The following is a 21693-nucleotide window of genomic DNA, read 5'->3' as shown; positions in this document are numbered from 1 at the left end:
TTCTGGCCACTGCATCACTAGTGATGGTGCCAGAAGCTCATGTGGGGCCCAGCCCACAGCTCTCCAGGGCAAAAGAATGGGGAGCTCCCTCTCCCCATGGCTGTGAGGAGCTTCCAGCTCCCTGCATGACTGTGATGGGATACAGGTGGGACACTTATCTCTGGAGGGAGAGGACAGGAGCGTGCTGTGTCTGGTCCCATCCCTCTCTGGGTGTCCGGCTGTGGTGCATAGGAGAAGCAACGAAGGAGAACAGCCACCCTGCTCCCCCCTGCCTGGCACTGCCCTCGGTGTGCCCCTCTGGGGCTGGCTGTGTCACCAGCTCCCCTGTGACATGGGCCACCACCAGTGTTCTGCCTGCTGTGACATCACCAGGGCTGGTGCATCACTGTGGCATGGACCATTCAAACAAGAAGAAACAAATATTAATAAAATAATAATAACAACTGATAATGCTGGGGAGGGAAACTAAGTAGCAATTTAAAGAACAGTAGCTCAGCAAAGGTTAAAATAGAATTAAAAGCAGCAGGTCCTATCTACTGCCCAGTTTTAAAGACTTGTGCTGCTGGGATTTGTGGGTTTGAAGGCTAAATTCTGGAAGGAAAAAACTTGTTAAGTTGACTGGAGGTAATATTTCACATGTTTGAGATTAAAGACTTGTCCAGTGCCAAACGCTGCATCCACGAGTTGCTGACGGCACTGAGGACATCTCAGTGCGAACCGCAGGACTCGCATCTTTCTCTCCCTGACATGAACCAGAGATTTTGCCAGGGACTGTCCTGTGCTACGCACTTCAGTTAGACACTGGAACAAAATACATAAATTAGCTTCTGTCTCCTTGGTTCACGGCAAAATTATTACAGCGCCTTTAACTGACAGGACCAGAAGAAACGGGCACAAACTGAAACGCGGGAGGCACCCTCTGAACACCAGGAAACACTTTTGTACTGTGAGGGTGACTGAGCGCTGGCACAGGGTGCCCAGGGAGGTGGTGGAGTCTCTGTCCTCGGAGACACTCCGTAGCTGTCTAGACAGGGTCCTGGGCAACTGGCTCTCAGTGTCCCTGCTGGAGCAGGAGGGTTGGAAAAGCTGACCTCTGAAGGGCCTGTGCTGTGAAACAAAAGTCTACTTGAACGTGTTTGTATAAACTGTACAAAATCTTCCACAAAAACAGAACTAGTGAGATGAATGCCAACAGAAAGATGTTCTCTTGTTTACTGGATGCAATCTTAGCACGACCCTCAGGAAGAGCAGAGAACCAGAGAAATCTGTGTGCTATGAACTCTTTCCAGTTGTTGAACAACGCAGTGAAGTGGCCTGCTTTGCCTGTGACTTCTTCCTGTTTTGTACGCTGAGTCACAGAATTAAATTAAAGGACTTCAAGCTGTACTTGTGTTTGCCGCTCCTCTTGCCGTTAGCGTTTGGTCTTGTGTTTGTCTGTTTTTCTGAAACGCAGCTGTGGGCCTCTAATCAGAGAATTGCTAGTTCAGAGCATTTTGCAATACTTCCTTGCAGATACAGGTTTCCAGGTTTTAGTGTTCCTGAAAAGAGAGCACGATGTCCCCGTCCCTCTCGGAGGGGCGTAGCGTGTCAGCGGTGCGGTCTGCGCATGCTTTCCGCAGTACGGTGTGGCTGTAGTCACGCTGTTTGTGGCTTTGTAACCTCCAGGGTATTAATGCTACACTATTAATGCTACACGCTGCTTGGCTGCGGCCCATCTTGTACAGTCCGTGCAGCCTCCCTGCCTCAGGATCTCATCGCTCTTGTCAGTTCAGGGTGCTGCTGGGGTGGCGGTTTTGGTAGCGTGAAGACTTGAGTCCGGCGTACACGGGTTGTGTGACGTACGGGGGAGATATAGGGCCTTTGGAAACAGTATTGGAGGGCTGGTTTTGGTGCATGGAGCAAAACTGTTCCACGGTTCACTCCAGCCGGGCAGAATGGATGTAGACTGTACCTAAAATACCCTCTCAACTTGGCTTCCCCCGCTCTTATGGGCTCCCTACCAGAAGCAGCCGACTGTTAGTTGTGGCTCATTGAGGGACCAGGATTTGGGAACAAAACAGAACAAGCCGAACACACAATGTAAATGTAGCCCCAGTGGGTTGGCAGAGACAAGGGAGGATCCGTAGGGAACCTCCTGCCTCTCAAGTACAGCACCTACAGCCGTACGTAGAGGCTGTGATTTGCTCTGCCACCACCTTTCCCTCCCGCTGCAGTAACTAGCCTGAGTAACTGCTTGCCTGCGGTTACCCAACTGATTTTCACATAAAAATGTTGGTGCAGTTGCTGACTAGAAAACAAATATTTCTTGCTTAACAAGAGGAAATGAGAACCTCCAATTTCTAAGAGAAATTGTAAATGAGAACTTGATGCAAGTGCCAGTGCTGGCCTTTAGTTGTGTGTATAAGGTGAGTAGCTATGCCACAGCCAGTGCTCCGTTTCTCTTCGTTAGGAGTTCCTACAAATAGATACTCTGGTGTTTGGATCTTAGGGACTGACCCTAATTTTATTTGAAAAAAAGCTTAAAACAATTGCTAATTAAAAACCAAAGGCTGGCTGGCAAAGCTTGATGCACTTAATTTGTGGCTGTCAAATTTGCTGAATTCTAAGCAAATTTGAGACCTTTTTTTCCTGTTCTTCCAGGCTACAGATGCAAAGAGTGTCTGCAAAACAAAAATTGATTGCTATGAGAGTTGTAAACTGCCACTTATTTTGACAGGGTATTAGCTTTGAAACCTAACTCTGGCAGTAAGCACACATGATTAGCATGATTGGGAGTGAAAGAACCAGTAAGAAATACTCAGCTAACGCCCTTGTACTTTAATTCTCCAATTGTTTCAGATTATGTATCCTGATGAGCTACAAAAAAAGTGTAATTCTGTCTCAGTAGGCAACTGTGCAGTACATGGAAGACTGAAGATGAGAAGCTAACACTGAATTCAGCAGAGAATATACTTGTTTTGTTTAATAAAACCTCAAGCCTTTCTTAAACGTGTTGATGTTGCAGAGTCTCAGCTGCTACAGGATATGACCCCACCGTTCTGCCCCACATCTGATTCTGGCAGTAAATTTTTATAAGTAGTTGTTTGAAGTATATCTCGCGTCCCCAGCAGGCTCATCCCCTTCCCTCTTCTTAAAGGCCATTATAACCACTTTAAAATTTAAATCCGCAGGACCACTAATATAGGTTATATAAAGTACCTGTGTTGTTTCTGACTTTAGTTCTCAGTCAGAAACTTGCAAAAAACCCCCCCATTTTATGGCAAAGTAGTACTAGCTTTCTAGAGATAGCATGTGTATATATATTAGTGTAATAACTTTATAGGGAAAAAATAATGCAGAACTTTTTTTTTTCTGGTGCTCATGTGAGTGCAGAACTATGTTCAGCCTCTTACCCATGCAGCAGCCTGTCTGTCTCTGTCCCAAATATTTCTTGTTTCCATTTCTTTGTGACAGCGAATCCGAAGTGCTGAAGGGGAGGTTCTGATAGTCTCATTCTCTCTCCTCCCGGCTTGTTAGTAATGCAAAACCCCGCTCTCCCTGAGAATGTGAGGACTCCCTGAAGGTGCTTGGTAGAGTCTCCTTGAAATGGGATAGGAAAACATTGCCTGACCTCTGGTTGCTCTTTGCTTCCCACGTATCAAATGGCAAGCCTCAAAGCTATTTAAAAATTTAAGAATGCTTCACAAATTTACGTCTTAAAATGGTAGATTAACATCTCTGAGGGCCCTCGCATCCCATTCGCAGGTGCTGCCAGGTTGGGAAGTAGACAGTTGAGGGCAGAGCTGCTATTCGGGGGAATGGACCGGCGAGGACATTAAGTTAAATTCAATGAGGACAGGCTGTGCTTGAGAAAAAGGAACCCCCTGCGGCAGTGCAAACTGGGGCTCCGCTCTGCTGAAAAGGCCCTGGGAGGCTCTGCAGGCAGCATGCTGAGCAGGAGCCAGCGGCCTCCCCGACAGCAGAGGAGGTCGACAGCATCCTGGGCCGTTGTGGGGAAGGAATTATATCTCTTTACTCAGCACTTGTTAGCCTGCATCTAGATACTGTGTCTGGTTTTGGGGCCCCCTGGTACAAGATGGGTATTGACAAACTGGTGCAAGTTCAGCAGAGGGGCTCCGAGATGGTTGGAGGCTGGAGCACTCGCCCTGTGAGCTGAGACTGAGGGAGCTGGTGCTGTTTCTCCTACTTATCCTTTCCCTGCTGGACCCCACTTTAGCCCCGTCACCAGCCAGAGGCACCTCTTTCCTTCCCTGTCCCTTTTCTGGCCCCAGTGCTGTACGTTCAGGTCGCATGGGCCTCTTCTTCCAGGGCCCATCCTCGCTGCTGTCACCTTATCTGCCGCCTCCTTGCACGCTGCTGGCGGTGGCCAGGACCCCTTCCTCACCCAGAGCAGGAAGAACAGCATCTGTTGCTTCTCGATTGCTGCCTTGTCCTGCCTCCGGACCTAGATATATTTTTATATATATATGTGTGTGTGTGTGTGTGTGCAGCTGCAAGGGGTGGGGCCTTACGGTGCGGTGGCTGCTTGTCAGCTGCATGAAAGCTGTTTTGGTGGCAGCAGAGGTCCCCCCATCCCTCTGTGCTCAGAGGATGTGGGTCTGCGGGTGGGTCTCACCTCCAACCCCAATGCTGCCCTCTTCCCTGCCCTCTTCCCTGCCCTCTTTGCCTTTGGGAGGTTGGTCCCTGTGGGCTTGAAGGACCCTGCTCTCTGCCAGATGCTTCTTGCACCACTAAATAATCCTCTGAAAGCCAGTAGCAACGTGGGGCGGCCTTGAAGGGTCCGTCACTCCCTTCTTTGGGGAGAGTCAGTGCTGCTTCTGCCAGGCATCCTGCCCGGTGCTGAGCTCAGGCCCATGCACATGTGTTCCTACCGCAGCAGGCAGACCCCACCAACGCCATGGTGCTGAAATGGACTCAGCCTCTTCTTTTCCCCCCTTCCCTAGCCGCTTCCTCATGTGGGATACCAACCTCAGCCTGGTTACTGGGATATTCCCCGCTCAGCATCACAGGGCAATGAGGGAGAAACCAGTACCTACCAGTCAGACCCGAACCCCTTGGGGTATCCCTGCCAGACGAGTCACCAGCACTTCTGGAGCGGCTGGGGGACCCTAGGAAAGGCCAGGAGTTGTGTTGGTGGGGTAAGGCTGCAGGCGCTGAGCTTACCACGGCACCTTTGCCCTCGTCTCCCGCCCTCTGTGCCTCCAGCAGGGATACTGCGCTTGCCGGGGGTCCCTGCCCCGGCCTGCGTTCCCTCAGCCGCTCCGCTGTCCCTGCGTGCTGCAGCTGCTCTTCCAGAAAGCCTTGTTGGCCAGCGGCGCAGAGATTTGGCACGCTTGGTGGATACTGAAAGCAGTGCTGTTTTCGTATCATTGACATGCTTGACTTTAGAAGAAGCGCTAAATTCTGTGGGCTCTTCAAATCATTAAATCCATGAGAAGAATTTGAATTGCTTTGTTAGAGCCATTGGGGACGCAAGGATATCTTACAGCATTGCTTTTATTAAGGAATGACTGTTTTTGTATGAAACAGCCTAGTTTATTTCTGCTTAAGACAGGAAGCTTTAGGCAGTCTTGGGTTGTGTGGATTTTTTTTTAAGGATACTAAAAATAATGTCCAAACACTGTAGTTAATAATCTCTAAGGAACTTCTCTTTTGCTTACGCTAGGCTTCTGCGTTGTGATTAACGGAGCTTACTGACATACTAATCCAGGCAACGGTTAAGAGCGGGCACTTCAGTTGCCCGACTTTGTGTTTCTAAGCTAATTGAGTTTGGTGCTGACTTCGTGCTGCTGCCTTGCTTGGCTTCAGAAGCTTGAGAAATTCTTTTCTAAGCAGTCATCTGTGATAGTTATTTAGGAATACATCAATGAACTACTTAAAGCTGCTAGTGAGCCTCTCATATCAGCATCGCGTAATTGCCTCCATAGGTGGGATTGATGATATTTCCTTGGAATTTAGAAATATGACGGGATGCTGCATGGCTTGACTAAGCGGATAAACCCTCCTAGTGCCTCTTGCTTCGCATGACAGGAAGGTTCGTGTTGACGGAGAGAGTGACTGTGCAGTGATTCTAAGGGCTTCAGAAAATATGCTTTGCATGAAGGCATGCTAGGCTTTTTCTTAATCCCAGTCTCTAATACGAACATCTGTTGTGTGTTTTAACATTACAGCTATTCCGCTTTGGAAAATGAACCTTCATAAGGGCTACTGAGAAACTTTCAGATGCGTTACTTTATTTCATAACTATAAAGCAAAACAGCAAAAAACCTGTTTTTTGAGAGTTTGCGGTAGGGCTACACGTCAACAGTGGAAGCTGTCATTATCTTTTAGCCCCACCCGACTGCAGTGCCTTTTGAAATTCTCAGTTTGGTATGGTAAATGGTGTTCCTACCCAAGCAGTGTGGTGCCAGAAGCTAAACTGGTCCTTAGGCTTTGGAGCTCCAACTGGGAGTAAAACTGGAAAGCAGGAAACAATGAAAATTGGTGAGGATTGTGCTGCGGGTGGCTGTGATAACAGCTGTCTCGAGATCAGTCTTCTAACGCTACTGCATGCGTAACCCAGAGGGTGAGACAGATCATTACCACATCTGAATTTATACCAAGTCTCGTAAAATTCCTTCTTTCTGTTGCCCCAGGAGTTTCAGGTCATCTGTGGAAAGCTTTGAGATTTTCTTCTTTAGCTCGTAACTTTTTTTTTTTCTCCTTTCTTCTTTTCTGATTGCAGGAAATTTTAGCTAACTGAGTGTGACCTGAGCAAATTAAAATGTTATTTGGATGCTATTTTGGCTGACTCATTTTTGTTCCCTTGGAAAATAAATAAGGTAGCTTCAATCGAAAATGCATGTTAATCTATTTGTAAAATAAATGTTTACGCTATTGCTTCAGGAAAATCTTGCCTCAGTTTTGCAGAATTCCTGACCACAAACTGTGTAATGTACTACACATCATTCTTTTCTTGCAGGCAAGCAATACAGCGTATCCTAAACAGCTATTAAAGGTGCTGTGTAATTTAATAACCTTATTTTAAAGCAAAAATGTATTGAATTATGATAGTGTGAAATGAGGTTTTCATATACTCTTGCCTCAGACTCTTTTCAGATTAGTCATTTGTTTTCTGGTTGACAGCCTATGAACAGCTCAAAGAGAAGCTTTCACTTCTGGGATTTAATATTTGTTGTGCCCCATTGTTTTTGCTTTATTTTTTAGGCCTGTTTTTAGCTGGGTGGTGAGTAACGGCTCGCTTTGGTTGCAGAGCCATCTGAAAGCCTGAACAATAATGGCTTGCCTTTTTATTTTAAGGCACAAAGAAATTAAAATTTATTTTGAATTCCCACATCTCATCCTGCTAGTGTTCAAGATCTTTTGTCAAGCAGTGGAAATAGTTTCAGCTTTTGAACAAGTTTTATTGAATATTTTTTGAATGAAATATTGAACGGAGGTTCGTGCAGCTCGTATCATGGTGCTTTTCCCAGCAGTTTTCAAATCCTGAAGAGCCGCCCTCTGTGCGGGGCCCGTGCCCCCGGGCTGCAGCGGCTGCCTTGTGGCAGCGCGGGAGCTGAAGCTGGCTGACCTCTGTTTTAAATGTCAGGGGTGCTTCACCCTTGCCTTTCAGATTCCATTTGCCTTTTTTAACCCTTCCTTACGACCCTGCTTGAAGCAACACTTTGAGAGAAGCACTCGCGCAGCCTGAGCTGAACTATTATACAGCTGGAGTCATTGTTTCTTACAGCTGTGTCTCAGTTGCCTTCTACACCCTCTGCGGCGTTGGCAAGCCTGGCTGGGCTGCGCTGTGTTTATTATAGCTGTCCAAACTGGCTGTCAGTAGGCAGGCTGCGTTTCTTCATGACCAAACGAATTTATAAAGCCTTCAAAATCCCTGTGTTATAAAATATGAGTGTTTAGACATCCGCTTCTTTCAAAACGGCATCCTAGGGGTGAATCGCTCCCTGTTAGTACATGTTGTAAAAGGACAGACATCGATATTCTTCTGTCATTGTTTTTCTTTGTCAAACTGGACTCGCCTTCTCTCGCTTCCCCCTGGGTCTCCCCAGGCATGCTCAGGATAGTGTGGTTGGTATTGCCATGACTATCTAATTCTAATCATCATAGGTAATTAATATTAAATTTTCCCTATTTTGTCGCATTGTTTTCTAGCCTCAATATTAGTTGAGGGTGCAGAATAACTACGAAGAACAAATTGTGTGTACGTGCGTTTTGTGCACTTGGAAGTTCACAGCTTTGACAGTAATGCAGGTTTGGGAAAATACTGAACGAACAGAGGGAGACTTCAATATCAGTGTCTTTTACCCGTCGTGCTACGTAACATACTGTGCGCTGCATAGGATTGACTTTAAAACGTTCATAGGATTGTAGCATTTCCTGCCTTAAGGTAAATGCTCGAATTAAGCCTTTCAGAGATGTGTATAATCACTCCCTCAGCTGAACAAGGAATGGTAGTAAATGTATCGTCTATACATGGAAATGACAAACACACACATTCTTTTGTAAATGCAATGACTGTTTAAAATGGAGTGGCTTTCCCATCAGAAGGATTGCTCCCTACTGTTCTGTTTAGCCAAACTTTGTCCTTGTCAGGTGGCCATTCGTTTTAGTCATGGGTTTTAGATGATAAAGGCACAGGATGACAACATTTTTAAAAACGTTCTGTCCTGACTTGTCTGGTGTTTGTATCCCTTTTGTTGGCACAAGGAGCCCTCCTGTGCAGGTGAGGAACTCCCTACGTGGAAAATACGGAGATCGCCCTTGCACCTTTGTCCAGATTCCTGCCGTGATTGCGCTGTCCTTGTGCCGCCTTCTGGGCATCTGCTGACAGTTGCTGTCAGGGTGCTGGACTCGCCCTTGGTCTGGCCTGGTACGGCCTCTTCCAGGTCACGGCAGAGCAGCCGACGAGCCAGTCTCCGCCGCGATACGCGCCGTACAAACATCGGCACGTAACCGCAGGGAGCTTTCAGTCGCGATAAGCTGTGCAAGTGGAGGTGAAGCGGTGTAACCATCAGCTAACAGTGATACCAGAAGGGGAGAATGGCTCTGGCTCTTCCATATGAACCAGAAGACTCTTAATATATTGATATACATCAAATTAACTGACTGACGTAATATTTTGCTTTTCAGTGTTTCCTCTGAGTAGGTTAGTGGGTGTATATTTTGCTGGTTTGGGGAGCAAATCATAAAGCAACTGTTATCTTTGTGTTCTCTAACACCCGCAATAAAGTTGTGTTTCACTGACATGGGGACTGCTTTTGGGAGCAGAGGTTTTTTCCTTCAGAAAGATGCGAACTCTTAAAGATACATCCGGTGACTTCTGTGGAGAATTCTTTGTTCAGTATCACATACTGCGTGTAAAATGCATTCTTTCTGAACTTTTAAGTAATTGTGGAAATTTGTTTTGAATTCTCTGGGTTTTACTGACAAGATTCTTGAGACCCTCCTCTAAGTACAGTTAAAAATTGAAGTTTGGAGAGCAGTAAAAGTGTCTGTTAAAACGATGCACGTGATACCTTCAGGAGTAGGAGCTGGTTTTTTTCAACCCATTCATACCAAGTGCAGATACTGAGCAGGGAAAGTGTCAAAAATGGCTGGGATTCTCTGACAGAGAGAAATACCCATCTTTATGTGAGAGTGTGTGGTAAATAGGGGCTTTCACTCTCTTGTACCCACCTCGCTAACGATTAACGTAACTCGAAAAGACAAGCTTTATTTTTGGTTTTACAATGTCAGCTTTATTTTACTGTGCCTGCTTACAGACCTTTCCTGCGGGTGGGGAGGAAGGAAGCACTGCTTTGAAGTTCGGATTTTTGTCTGTCTTCCAGCAGCACAGCTCGAGAATTAACTTGTGTTACCTGCCTTGGGAAAACCTCTTTTGAAGTCTGTGTTCCTCGCTTACAGGCTTCATGTAGCTGGAAAGTGTGTTAATGACTAGGCAAACACATCAGCGTGTCAATGGCAGCAAGAGCTCTTGAATCTTTTATAAATAAGGATGATAGAGAAAAGAATATGATAGAAATGAGAGTTACAATGAAGTTTGTGCAGACAGGCATTTTATAGGATAGGAAGAACTTGTTGCACTGCAGAACTAGGAATTCTTTAAAAACAGTAAGTATATAGTTCAGATCCTGATTTCAAGAACTAAATGAAGACCTTAATCTTCTTTTGCAGAACCAAAAAACAAAAGAACAGATTGAAAGCTTGTTACAGAATGGAAAGCATGAAGAGTTACGGGATCGTCTCTGCTGCAGGCTGACCTTTGGGACCGCCGGGCTGCGCTCGGCTATGGGAGCAGGCTTTTGCTACATTAACGATCTGACGGTGATCCAGTCAACACAGGTAAGCTGCATAGTCGCAGGGGAGACAACTGAAGGGTTTCACAGTAAACGCTTGGGTCTTTAGTGTACTGCTGAAATACAAGTTGAGGGTGAAACACAGCAGGCATTCAACAGTTGAGTGATAGCACGCAACGTTTAGTGCTGGAAGAAAATAAAGAACAGGTTTAATTGGACATCCTAGGAGGCAGAATATAATCACTGCCCCTGGAATTTGGCCAGTAGTTAAAGTCTACTATACTGCTCTGAAGTTGGAAAGCGTTAGCTGTCATAAGAACTTCCAGTATTTGTCAAAAACTATACAAAACCCAAGAAAACTCAAAAAGCAAAGCCACCCCCAAACAAGCCTTTACTTTCACTTTTAGCCAAAGTTGTGAAGAACTATACAAAAATAGCAGGTTTTACTGAGAAAATGAACAGGAAGGCAGATGAAGAAGCAAATGTAGACTGACTGTGAAGAACATCTGTATTGTAAATTAACTTCTGGGGAATCCTTCCAGTAACACTCGTGTTACCAACAACTGGATTGGATAGTTGTAGAAAATATTGTGGTTAAGCTGGCATTACTGGAGCTCCGTAGCTCTTGGCACTCTTTAAAGTAGAGATACAAGAAAGTAGTTTGAGATACGAACTTAAACTCTCAAACTGCAAATCTTTCGTTACATACTGTATCAGAGAGGTCGATGATTCATGGTTTATCTGTGATTTAATATTTGTGTGTTTGGGTTAGAGATATCATTCTAGAAGTATTTACTAAGAAAACATTGTAAACAGATGTGGATCTTTTCTAGGACTAGTTCTTTGAAGTTTGGAGTAGAGTATTTTGGGGTGGACTTCTTGATTTGGATACAGACAGGGAGATCTTGGAACTTAGACGTAGCTCTTGACTGCCATTTTGACAGTTGTATATTAGCATTACTGGAAGGGGTCTGGTGGGAGGCGTGTGCACGTGGGGTAGGGTTTTGGCCAGGGAGGCTTTAGTCCTAACTGCCTGCTCCTCTGCCAGAGACGAGGCTCTGCTTGGTGGCGGCGCTGGATGTAGCTTTAGGAGGGCACAAAAGCTGGTACGTGGAGTTGAGGCGCTGGGTAGAGGCTGCCACAGAGTCGTGAATGATACCAGTGCTGTGGTGGGGAAGACTCATGGCAGAGACTCCTCACTGCTGATGCATCTTTTCCTTGAACTGTGTTTTAGGTTCTTTTGACTAGCTGTTTAAGTTGATTAACAACCAGAAACACAACTTTCTGGACTTGTTTCTTCAATATCTTTTACCCTCCTTTTTTCCTCTGTTGATTTTGCTCTTGCATGCCAGAAGAGGGATGGAAAATGATCAGACTCTTCTCTGTTTCCCTCCAAGCAATGTTAATGAGTTGTATGTGTGTTGATTGTTCAAATAAATCAACCTGTTCATTAATATAAGGCTTAATCATCTTTGCTTTTCTTTGAAGCGCTGTTTTGTTCAAGGGCAGATGATGTATTCTTTCTCAAAGAACTTGGTCCCCTGTTGTCTCGTTTCTTTCCCCACCTTTTTGACAAACACCTTGGGAAGGAACAGTTGGTGTCGATTTAGTTTTTGATCAAAAGTGCTCCATGCTCCTTTTCTATATTGCTGTCTCATAGTGGATTTGCTCTTAAATTTGCTTATTGTACAGTACCAGGGTGCTTTTCAGCTGGTGTGTTCCTCTGTCAATTTTTACCCCAAACAAGTAGATTAAATAACTAATCTTCACAACTGAACTTCATACGAAATTAATTCAGAGTACATAGCAAATTGATCTGATATTATCCAGAATTTCAGCACCTGAAAGAAGAGTCTGAATTTGAACATTGATTTATCTAGGTTGTAGTCCTGTCAAACTATCATTCCCGACTTCAGTAGTCGTTCTTGCACGTACTTTGGATTCTTAATCTGCAAAATATAGCTTTCACCCCAGTGAAGGTAGTGGGAGGCAAGGAAAGAGAAGTGTTGAATCCTTTTGAAATTGAATAGCATGAGTCAGAAAATGGATGTTCCGTATTTCCTTTCCTTATGAACATATACAAATGGGTTTGGACTGCGCATATTAAATATACTTAAACATCTTATCTGCTCCACCTTTAGTCTTGACTATGGAAAAATATAATTGAACTGGTTTATTTGTAGCCATTCTACTTGGAACATCAATAAAAAGTTTTTGTTATGACAGACCTACTGAATCTTATCTACTTTGTCAAGTGCTCTTTTATAAATGGAGCTTCAGCCATATGATAAAAGGTGTTTTGTTAGATGATTTACGAAGGGTTGATAAAAATCGCTCATTTAATACCGTGTAGGTAAACATTTTAAAATAGTCGTCTCTTTGCAGGTTGATGCTCTGATACAAGTCCCTCAGTAGACGAGACTGAAATAATTTGTTTTCTGTTGGCTCAGGGTGAAGTGGTGTGCTTAAAACTTGGAGGAGCTGGGTATTCAGCTGTTTGACATACTGCTAATGCCTGGCTGGTACAACTGGAGCCCAAACTTTTGTGGTGCAACCAAATTCCGATGGCTGTTTATACAGGCTTTGAAAAGAACAGAAGTAACATGTTGGAGCTCATGGGCAGCGTTTGAAACCCAGCCTTATATCTGACCATTTTTTCTCTTCAGTTTCGTCTTGCGTCCAACAGAAAGTTTTCTGTGGGTTTCTAACCTCTAAACTGGACACACCTTAGAATGATGCTTCCTTTAATTCTAGCCTTACTGGTCTGAGTACGCCAAACTCATCTGCTACAAATACTGTCGCGGTACGAACAAAACTTACTGATGTGGTAGAGGTGGTCTGCGCTGATCCGGTGGGAACGAGCTGAAGCGATTAAGAAAAAAAAAAACACAGTTTAAAAACTAGTAGCTTGTTGCCAGTGATGGGATTGCTAAGAGTAGCGAAGTTGCCTTAAACAAGTCCGCTTTTCTTTGAAGCAGAGTAAACATCTTGATAATGCAGAGGAAGTTAATAATAGTCGCTCTCCTTTTTGGCCTTCGGAGTTGCTCACGCTCCCGGCGCCTGAACGTTGCATGCTGCCTTTGTGTTTCCAGTCTCGTGAAAGCGTGACTGTGCTTGGATCGGCTGACTGATACGCATTCTTGGCAGAAAGTGAAAAGTTTCATTTTGGTCAGCAGGGAATGTGTTTGCAAGTTCAGTTCCACGGGCATTACCGGTTTCTGAAAGTAACAAACTGGGTTGTATTCATTCCTCCCTCTGTAGAGCTTCTATTTTTAGTTGTTTATTAAAGCCACGTATCAAGTTAGAAAAAGCAATCCCTGGGAAGCAGATTAAAACTTGTTTCTGAAGTAAACTGCATTAGATTTAATCTCTTTGAGTACGCTTGTTTTGGAAGTTAAGGACATTAACAGTTTTGCTGAACCTAATCTGAAAATGGGCAACCCTGTCTCTCTCTTTGTCCTTACCTGCTACAGCAATAAATGGCCATTCAAAAAAAGTAGACTTCAGTGTAATTAAAATATTTCCTTCAATTAAAATAAACCTTAGTTAACTCGCGTGCTTAAGCGCATGCTGTGTCCTTCATTTGCGTGATTATATTGAGATCATGAAAAGTCGGATCCAGACAGGTACGGAATATCCAGACGTTGCCTTTGACTCGTCTGAAGACCGTAGGTCCGTAAGCTATGCGTAAAGCCTAGATTTTCCTGCTCTGTCCTGCTGAAGCGAGTGCTTTTACTGAGGGGTGAGTGACCCATCACTGGCCTCCGCCATGACAAAACCGGTCCTCTTTGCATCATTGCTGCGAGTTTCCTGTTGCTATATAAGCAAAGCTAAAGATAATAGTTGAAAGATTTAAATACTGGACTTCATAAAGCTGTTACTATCTCTCTTGATTTCATCAACCAAAAATCTTTCCACCCCGTTCTGGGTACCATCACGTGCAAGAGGATTATTTAAAACATGGCTGTAGAAGTAGACTAGATCTGCCCGTGAATTTTATATAGGGAAATCACCCGAGCTGTGCAGAGGTATAAATATTTGTAACGCTTCAGTGCACCTAAAGAGAATTTTGTTTTAGATCCACTGAGGCGGTTACACATTTGTACGCTGACACTTGCTAATAAGTTATTAATTATCGCCAAGTATGTAGTGGCAAGATATTGACGTGGATATCTTCAATTAGCTTTAATAAAGGTATTTGGATGGTAAACAAGTCCAGTAGGGCTGGACTCATTTCAGCTGTTGGATCTTTGGCTAAGCTTCAAGTATTTTGTTCTTGTATAGCGTATCGCATTGTGTCTTAATTTTAATCAAAACTTCTCCATGGCAGAACGTAAAGACAGAAAGTAAAGACATTGCTATTTTCACTCATATGAAATCTTTGATCCTTGTCGAACAGTGAAGCTGGTTCAAGAGTGTGTCCTAGGAAAAATCTCACCTCACCCTTGAGGAGAGCGTTGTTTAGATTGTAGTGGCACCCCACCCATAGCTGCCAAAATGCTCAGGCAGAAATAGCTGGCGTGAGGTGCAGGGGAGAAAGTACGGCAGATCCAGTCTACTAAAAAGATCAGTGTAGGCCCTTGCTTTGCAACAAAAATCAATCAGTTCTCCTGCGTTTGCGGAATGAGGGAATGCAAAGCTGGGAGATGTACAAGGGAGCAGGCATTAGAGCCAAAAAGGCAAAGCAGCGTGGTGGTTGTCGTTGGGAAGTAAGGGGCGAGGGGGAAATTTGATGTGCAGAATCCTGGAGGTGCCAGGAGGTTCGAGCGATGCCTCCGCTGTCGAGGGAGAGCTGCTGGGGGGTAGGTGTGAAGCAGAAATCGTATGTAACAGCTTTACATCTGTAAAGAGTGGTTTGTAATGTAATGACTTTGTGTGGACAGGAGTATTAGTTGTTCTGTCTGAACTTACCTTGATTCATGCTGCTTCTGAGAAAGTTTATATGCCCGTTTGTTTTCTGCATCTAACTAGTACCAGTTTGTCTGATATGGTCCTGCCTCTTCTGTAAATTTTGCCTTTTGTGCAGTTTGTTGATGTTTGAGGAACTAGTTCAGATAAAACTCTGCAGTGTGCTCTGACCTCAAGATACCGCTAGCCTAGACAAGGGATCTGTTGATAAGAAATCTGCTGTTCATCTCTTTAAATGTTATTCAATCTGTTCTAGTCAAACTTGAACAAGTTTTCCCCATTCCTCTCTCTTTTATCTCTTTACAACTGTGAATGAAAGTTCTTGATAAGTTGTCAGGGCGGTGTGAACATGTTTGCGTATCCACACAGTTCAGTTCGGTGTGAAGGTGACTTCAGCTGGCGATCGTGCCGTGGCACAGCTTCCAGTCCCGTCAGTGCTCCAAGCTTTTTATTTATTTTAAACTTTTTCTCTCTCTGCAAATCCCCCTATAGACACACTACATCTGCAGCTGAAATAGTTCTCCAAAGAGATGCCAGTATCCGCTTGTCCGTGCTTTGAAGCACATTCTTTGGTGGAAAGGGCAGGAACCGTTAAAAAAATTGAGCTCAACTGAATTTCATGAATAGGAGTCAAGCCAGCTTTCCAGCTGAGAGACTGCTTGTTGGCGATAGTGAGTCAGATCCAGATAAGACCATTGCAAACAATTGCAGTTAATACTGGGGGAAAAGCCTGTGTAACTCTAGTACAACACATCCCCCCCTCCTGTCAAGAGGAAACTTGGACCCTCATAAGAGGTAGCCTTTTTAGGGTCACCACTTGGCTGTGGTAAGCTCACGGTGCTGCGCTTGTGTTGGGGAAGGCTGCTTTCTGATTGCAGTGAACAGTGGCCTCTGGAAACTTCCATTAACAATAGTGCTTCCATCTTTTTGTCTAAAACCGCTGATCCATCCTGGGTTGTTTCTGTGATGGATCTCCAGAGAGATTCTAACCGGGAAATGAATGGATGTGAAGGCCCCAGGGAAGGCGAAGCTGGAACACCATGTAATGCACTATTTCCAAGAGCACCTATCCCCTGTTTTGAAAAGAAGGGGTGGCTGACTGAGGGGCTGCTTGTTGTTCTCCTGTGTATGCCTCAGCGCATGTTTCTCCTCACCCCCAAAGCGTTTTAAAAATTTACTCCCTTCATCTGCTCCCCTTTCTTCTCCCTGCACGGGGCCTTCTCTGATACCTTGCCATTGGAAATGTTCTGCCTTGATGTATAGAAGACAGCTTGTACCTGTGCTATTGTACCTGCATAGTATATAAATCGAGGACTTTAATCTGTCCACCTGGAGCAAGTCACTAATACTAAACTTCTGTTTGAAAAAGTGGGTACGGATGAAGCATCCTTTTAACACGAATTTAGAACTAACACATTGGAAGCAGTGCTGAAACAGGGTCTGACTTGTACTGTGAACACCAGGACAAAGACCAGCGCTGACTAGCACGAGCCTTACATTGCCTGAGTGCAGGGACTTTCAAAAAAAACGGATTTTTCTCAGTTGGGTCTTTTAAGAAGATGGTTTGAATACATAAAAGCACCGTATGGATTGAAAACAAGTGTTTGCTGCTTGAGGATTTTTCTGGCTCGAGCTTTCTGTTTATGCTGTTTGGTCACTTATTGTTGTAGTGGTTTTATTTCCCACAACATTTCTCGGTTTACTTTCTTTCTGTGAACACTTTGGGGAAAAAGAAATATGCTGCTTTTGTGAATATTATTATTGACTTCTCTGCTGAGCTGTATTTTGCCTACTGACATTATGCATCCTATGTGAGAGATCATTTTTAATGTTTGTGTGTGCTGCACTAGAGCTAATTCTTCCCTACTTTTTTTTTCTTCTTTTTTTTTCTTTCCAGGGGATCTACAAGTATCTTGAGAGGTGTTTTTCAGACTTTAAGCAGAGAGGCTTTGTTGTTGGATATGACACACGAGGTCAGGTGACCAGCAACTGCAGCAGTAAGAAGTATGAGTATTGATTACATTTGCAAGACTAGAAATTAATTTGTGGCTTTAAATGCATTCCGTTCTATCAGAATATTTTTGTCATGAACTGCACACGCTCTTTCCCTTCCCGTAGTCCATGTAAATAGTAATGAAGAGAGGCATGGACTAAAGCCTTTATAATACCAGTTGCCAGCAAATGAGGAATGTAAGTCTAGTCACCAAAGAATTTACGGTCTAAATGCACAAGAACATTAGGCAGACATTAAAAAGTTGGTATGCCCGGAGAGAAATTTGAAGGTAAATTCAGAATACTCACATCTAGCTTGAAAGCACTAAATGTTGATGCAGTATTGTTAACACTGTCGTTCTTTTGTATTATGCATCTGATTTAAGCTTGCTTGGGGGGGAAGAATTCTACCTGCAGCCTACTGTGACCCAGTATTTTGGTACCCTTATACTAGACTGCGATCTCAGTGTAGTTCCACATTGGGAATATTTTACCTGGAATGCTTAGAACGTAAACTTCCAGTGATGCCAAATTGTGCCCTTTGCAAGGAAAGGGAGAGAGGATCTGTCAAAGAACTGCTTTCTGAATCCTGTAAGGAATCCTAATCCCTTGTCATTCAGGGAGCAAAGCGCATGTTGTAATGGCATGCTTTACAAAAACGCCAACCCAGTAGCTAATTATTATTTAGTTAACGAGTAGTTAATTATTGTAGTTAATGTAGTTATTGTAGTTAATTGTAACTAATGTAGGGGTTTTTTCTTTTAATTTTTGTCAACATCTAATAATCTAGGGATGTAAAAGTTCTTGTTATAATAACGCACAGAATCTAGAACTTCAGAAACTTCTAAGAGTTTCTCCGTTCCCCTGAAGTCTGCCTCTCCCCGCCTTCCCTCCTGGTCTTCAGATACGTGTGGCACATGATCCACCACGCTTTTGGCATAAGGGTGTCAACTCATCTGTCGCACTGTATTTGGAAGGCTGTTACCCAAATTGTCTGGGTTACACACAGCTTAAAAATGTGGAAGTGTAAGAAAACCATTCCTTTTCAGCTGCACTGAGCTTGGAATTCAGACTTGATGGCAGCACAGTTGTCTCGTTTCACGTATCAAAGGAGCAAATCAGTTCTCAACTACATGTTTCTTTTGTCCCCTTGGGATGACACACAGTTACAGTAGGGCTAAATCAAGTTGAACCTCCCCAAAAGAGTGCGTTCAGTTGGATGAGCGTGCTTGTCCAGCACCGTGTGAGCAGGATGGCAGACCATCTGGCCGTATCCCGTAATTAAGTTGACGTAAACCATTTTGATACACAAGCAAAATTTCAGTAGCTTCGACTGCAAGCTGAGCCCTCAAACTCTTTTAAGTGGTTTCAGGTTACGTTCGATAGGTGCTATAGTGAAATTCTGAGTAACTGAAACTTAGACTACGGTATGCTCATCGTGGGAGATAAGGAGAAGTATTAATGCTTGTCTGTAAAAACGAGTGAGCAAGGCAAACGTACGCTATTTAATCTCTCATCTGTTTTGACTCCGAGACTTCCCATTAAGTGCTGAGCTGGGTGCCCCTGACTTGAAAAGAACAGTCTCATATCAAACAGTTACCTGAAAGAGAATGAGTTTCCCTGCTGCTTGAAAGGAAAAGCCTGTAAGAAAGGCGAGGTTTGAAAACATGGATGCTGTCACTGTTTCTACACTTTCTGGAAGAAGAGCGTGCTGGTTTGCAGAAGTATATTTTAGGAATAGATCTGCTTGATGGATATTGTCTGAAGCTGCTGAACAAGACTGGCAAACAAGCTTTGCTGTGGGGGATACTGAATCCTTTTCCAAACCTGCTGTTGCAGACATCTGGCACTTTAAACTTTCTGGGAGAGCGGTTCTGTCCTTGAGTGAAGGACAAGTGTCACACCAGTAGGTTCTGTAGCTTTGGGTTTGATATCACTGGTTTATTTACGTGGTTGACTGAAGTGCCTCGTGCTCTTCAAGCATCAAATAAAAGTGCTGTCTCAGATTCTACAGCCTGAAAGCTGTATTACATTGACTGGACAAACTGTCGGCTGCTACTCTTAGTGTAAGCCAAAAAGCAATAGGGGGATTTAAGACACAAGTGAAACGAAGGTTGCAGTAACACCATATGGCTGTTGGATTGTCGTGGGGAGTTGGGTTGACTGACTGTTTTCTTTTTCATGTTGGCAGACTTGCAAAGCTCACTGCAGCAGTCCTACTGGCTAAAGATGTACCTGTGTACTTCTTTTCCACCTATGTCCCTACGCCGTTTGTGGTGAGTCATCTTCTCTTTTATGGTGTTGAACCATGCAGTTAGGGGAGTATTTGAAAGTTTACTAAAAATGTGAACTAGCAATTTTCTTCTCCAATTCCATTATTGAAACAAAAATAGAGGCTGCTTGGTACACTTGGCTCTGAAGGAGGCTGTACCAGAATGTCGCTGAAGTCTTCCGCGTGCAGATAGTCAGGAGAATCACATTTCACCCCAGGCTGCTGTGCGAGGACAGTCAGTATTGCAGTCCAGGCTGTGCTCTGTTAGTTACAGGTGAAGCATTCTGCTGGTTTATTCTGTGCTTAACCACCTGGGTGTCACATGGTCAAAGATGATATTTATGTGTATGTGAATATCTACACATATATAGGGACTGTATGGTTTTGGACATAAGACTTACACTGCTTAGAGTGGAAGGAATGAAGGATTGCCTCTACTTTTAATATCTCAAAAACCAGAGCTTTCTGTTCTAGTCAGAGAGGCTTTTTCTTGCAGGGTTTTAAACCCTTCTTCTCTATTCTGCAAGCTTTTCTGGTGTGCCGTGTGTGCTGTGGATCTTGTTTTGAGGGGAGGACTGAAAGGACTGGATGCTCTTTAGCTGGAAATACCTGTGACTTGTTTTTCAACAAGCCTTTTGGTGAATTCCTTTGTTCTATTTCAACCTGTTTTCTCTTTCTCAAATACTAGAGTAATCCGAGTGTAGACTTTCTTTAGTTGGCTAGTTAACAATTGTGTTCATGTGATTGGTAAACAGAACAATGTTCCTATGCGATGGACTAGAACAAGCTTTCTCTCTATTACTGGCTACAGGAAACAGAATGAAGAGCATTCATGTATACGATTTTCAAATAAACCGGTGAAACATTAGGAGCCGCTTCTTCTGTAGCATCCTATTGCATAACTGTCCTGATAGTATAATGTTATTTGTGCCAGCTGCAGAACTCTTGGGTCAATGGACGTTTCTGGGTTTCCTTTGTAGCCCTATGCTGTTCAAGAGCTCAAAGCGGTGGCTGGTGTGATGATCACAGCGTCCCACAACCGGAAGGAGGACAACGGATACAAGGTAAGGCTTGAACGTGAAGTTCGTAGCATGTCACAGCCAGCCGCTTCCCAGCGTTACCCACGTGCCTTTGGCGTTTGGCTGCTTCTGGAGGGCGCGTGTGCGTACATCAGAGGGAGAAATGGTTCAAGTAATTCATCCTTCTATAACCTGAATTACACGCACTTTCTTCTGCAATTAGAATTTAAGATCACGCTTCTTGTGTATCTTGAGCACAAGTCTGTTGTGACACTCCATAGTCTAATTAGCAGCTGAAGAAATGCTAAAGCAATTTATTACACATTCACTTCTTAGACTTAAAAGTGAATTTCAAACTAAGCTAGAACTTAGGTGAATTAGTCCACGCAGTAGGTAACTGTGCTGAAGCCGGTGACAGTTTAAGAGTTGATTAATAAAACTTGGTAGTAGTGTGGTGTTCCCTGTAAGGTTGTTTTTCTGGGCATCGAGAGAGAGGCGGGTGGCTTCATTTTGAAAGCTTGGAGCAGTGTAACCATCCATAACAGCAAATGCTGCTTAGGCAGTATTGTAACGCGGTATTTCCTTTCTAAACTTTATAAGAACCTGAACTAACTCTAACCTTTAACTAAGCATTCTGGAAGCTTAGTAACAGGTCAGTGAGTAATGGCAAGGACAGGAAAACCAGTCTTCCTCTGCACAGAGATGACTCTGGGAGGTGATTGTACTGCACTTGTCCTCTGTGGAACAAGCTGTAAAGTGCTTCACCAGCCTTTACTTTTGCTTAGCTGTAGCAATGAATAAGAAAATAAGCCGCATCCATTTTCCAGATGCTTCGTTTGTCAAGAAGCTATTATGTTTGTGTCGTCTGATACAAAGCATTTCACTTTTGTCAGGATCTTGTTTTTTCTAGTCTTTCACAAGAATTGTTTTATCTTTCACTATTTCCCCTGTGAATTCAGTAGCTTCTGAAGGTTTTGGACCATTTTAACCAAACTTGACAAACCCATAGTTTTGAAGGTACAGAGTACCTACGGGTTTCATGAAAGCCAGCCGACAAGAAAAGAGAGACAGACTGGTCTGAGTAGAAAGTCTGCACTGTGAACTCAACGATGCTAGTGGAAACAAACTGTGGGAAAACTGGCATCTAAATAATTCTTTAACAAAGACTTTTTATAGTTCAGGGTTTGATAGTGTTTCCAGCTGA

At 43.9% G+C, this 21693-nt stretch overlaps 1 protein-coding gene across 3 annotated transcripts in view; it reads left to right on the top strand.

Annotated features, from left to right (window-relative positions):
- PGM2L1 (phosphoglucomutase 2 like 1) overlaps positions 1-21693 on the top strand; it is a 42794-nt gene that overhangs the window by 5865 nt on the left and 15236 nt on the right. For all 3 annotated transcript variants that reach the window (XM_082304421.1, XM_082304420.1, XM_082304422.1), the window contains exons 3-6: positions 10177-10344; positions 17104-17210; positions 19390-19474; positions 20451-20534. In XM_082304421.1, coding sequence (XP_082160547.1) covers positions 10291-10344; positions 17104-17210; positions 19390-19474; positions 20451-20534 — 330 coding nt within the window. In that variant the 5' untranslated portion in view covers positions 10177-10290. The remainder of the gene's footprint in view (positions 1-10176; positions 10345-17103; positions 17211-19389; positions 19475-20450; positions 20535-21693) is intronic.

Source organism: Platalea leucorodia (genome assembly GCF_965183815.1).
Source record: "Platalea leucorodia genome assembly, chromosome: 2".
Lineage (NCBI taxonomy): Eukaryota > Metazoa > Chordata > Aves > Pelecaniformes > Threskiornithidae > Platalea > Platalea leucorodia.
Note: the sequence above shows the minus strand (reverse complement) of the source record. Positions and strands in the feature narration are given on the sequence as shown.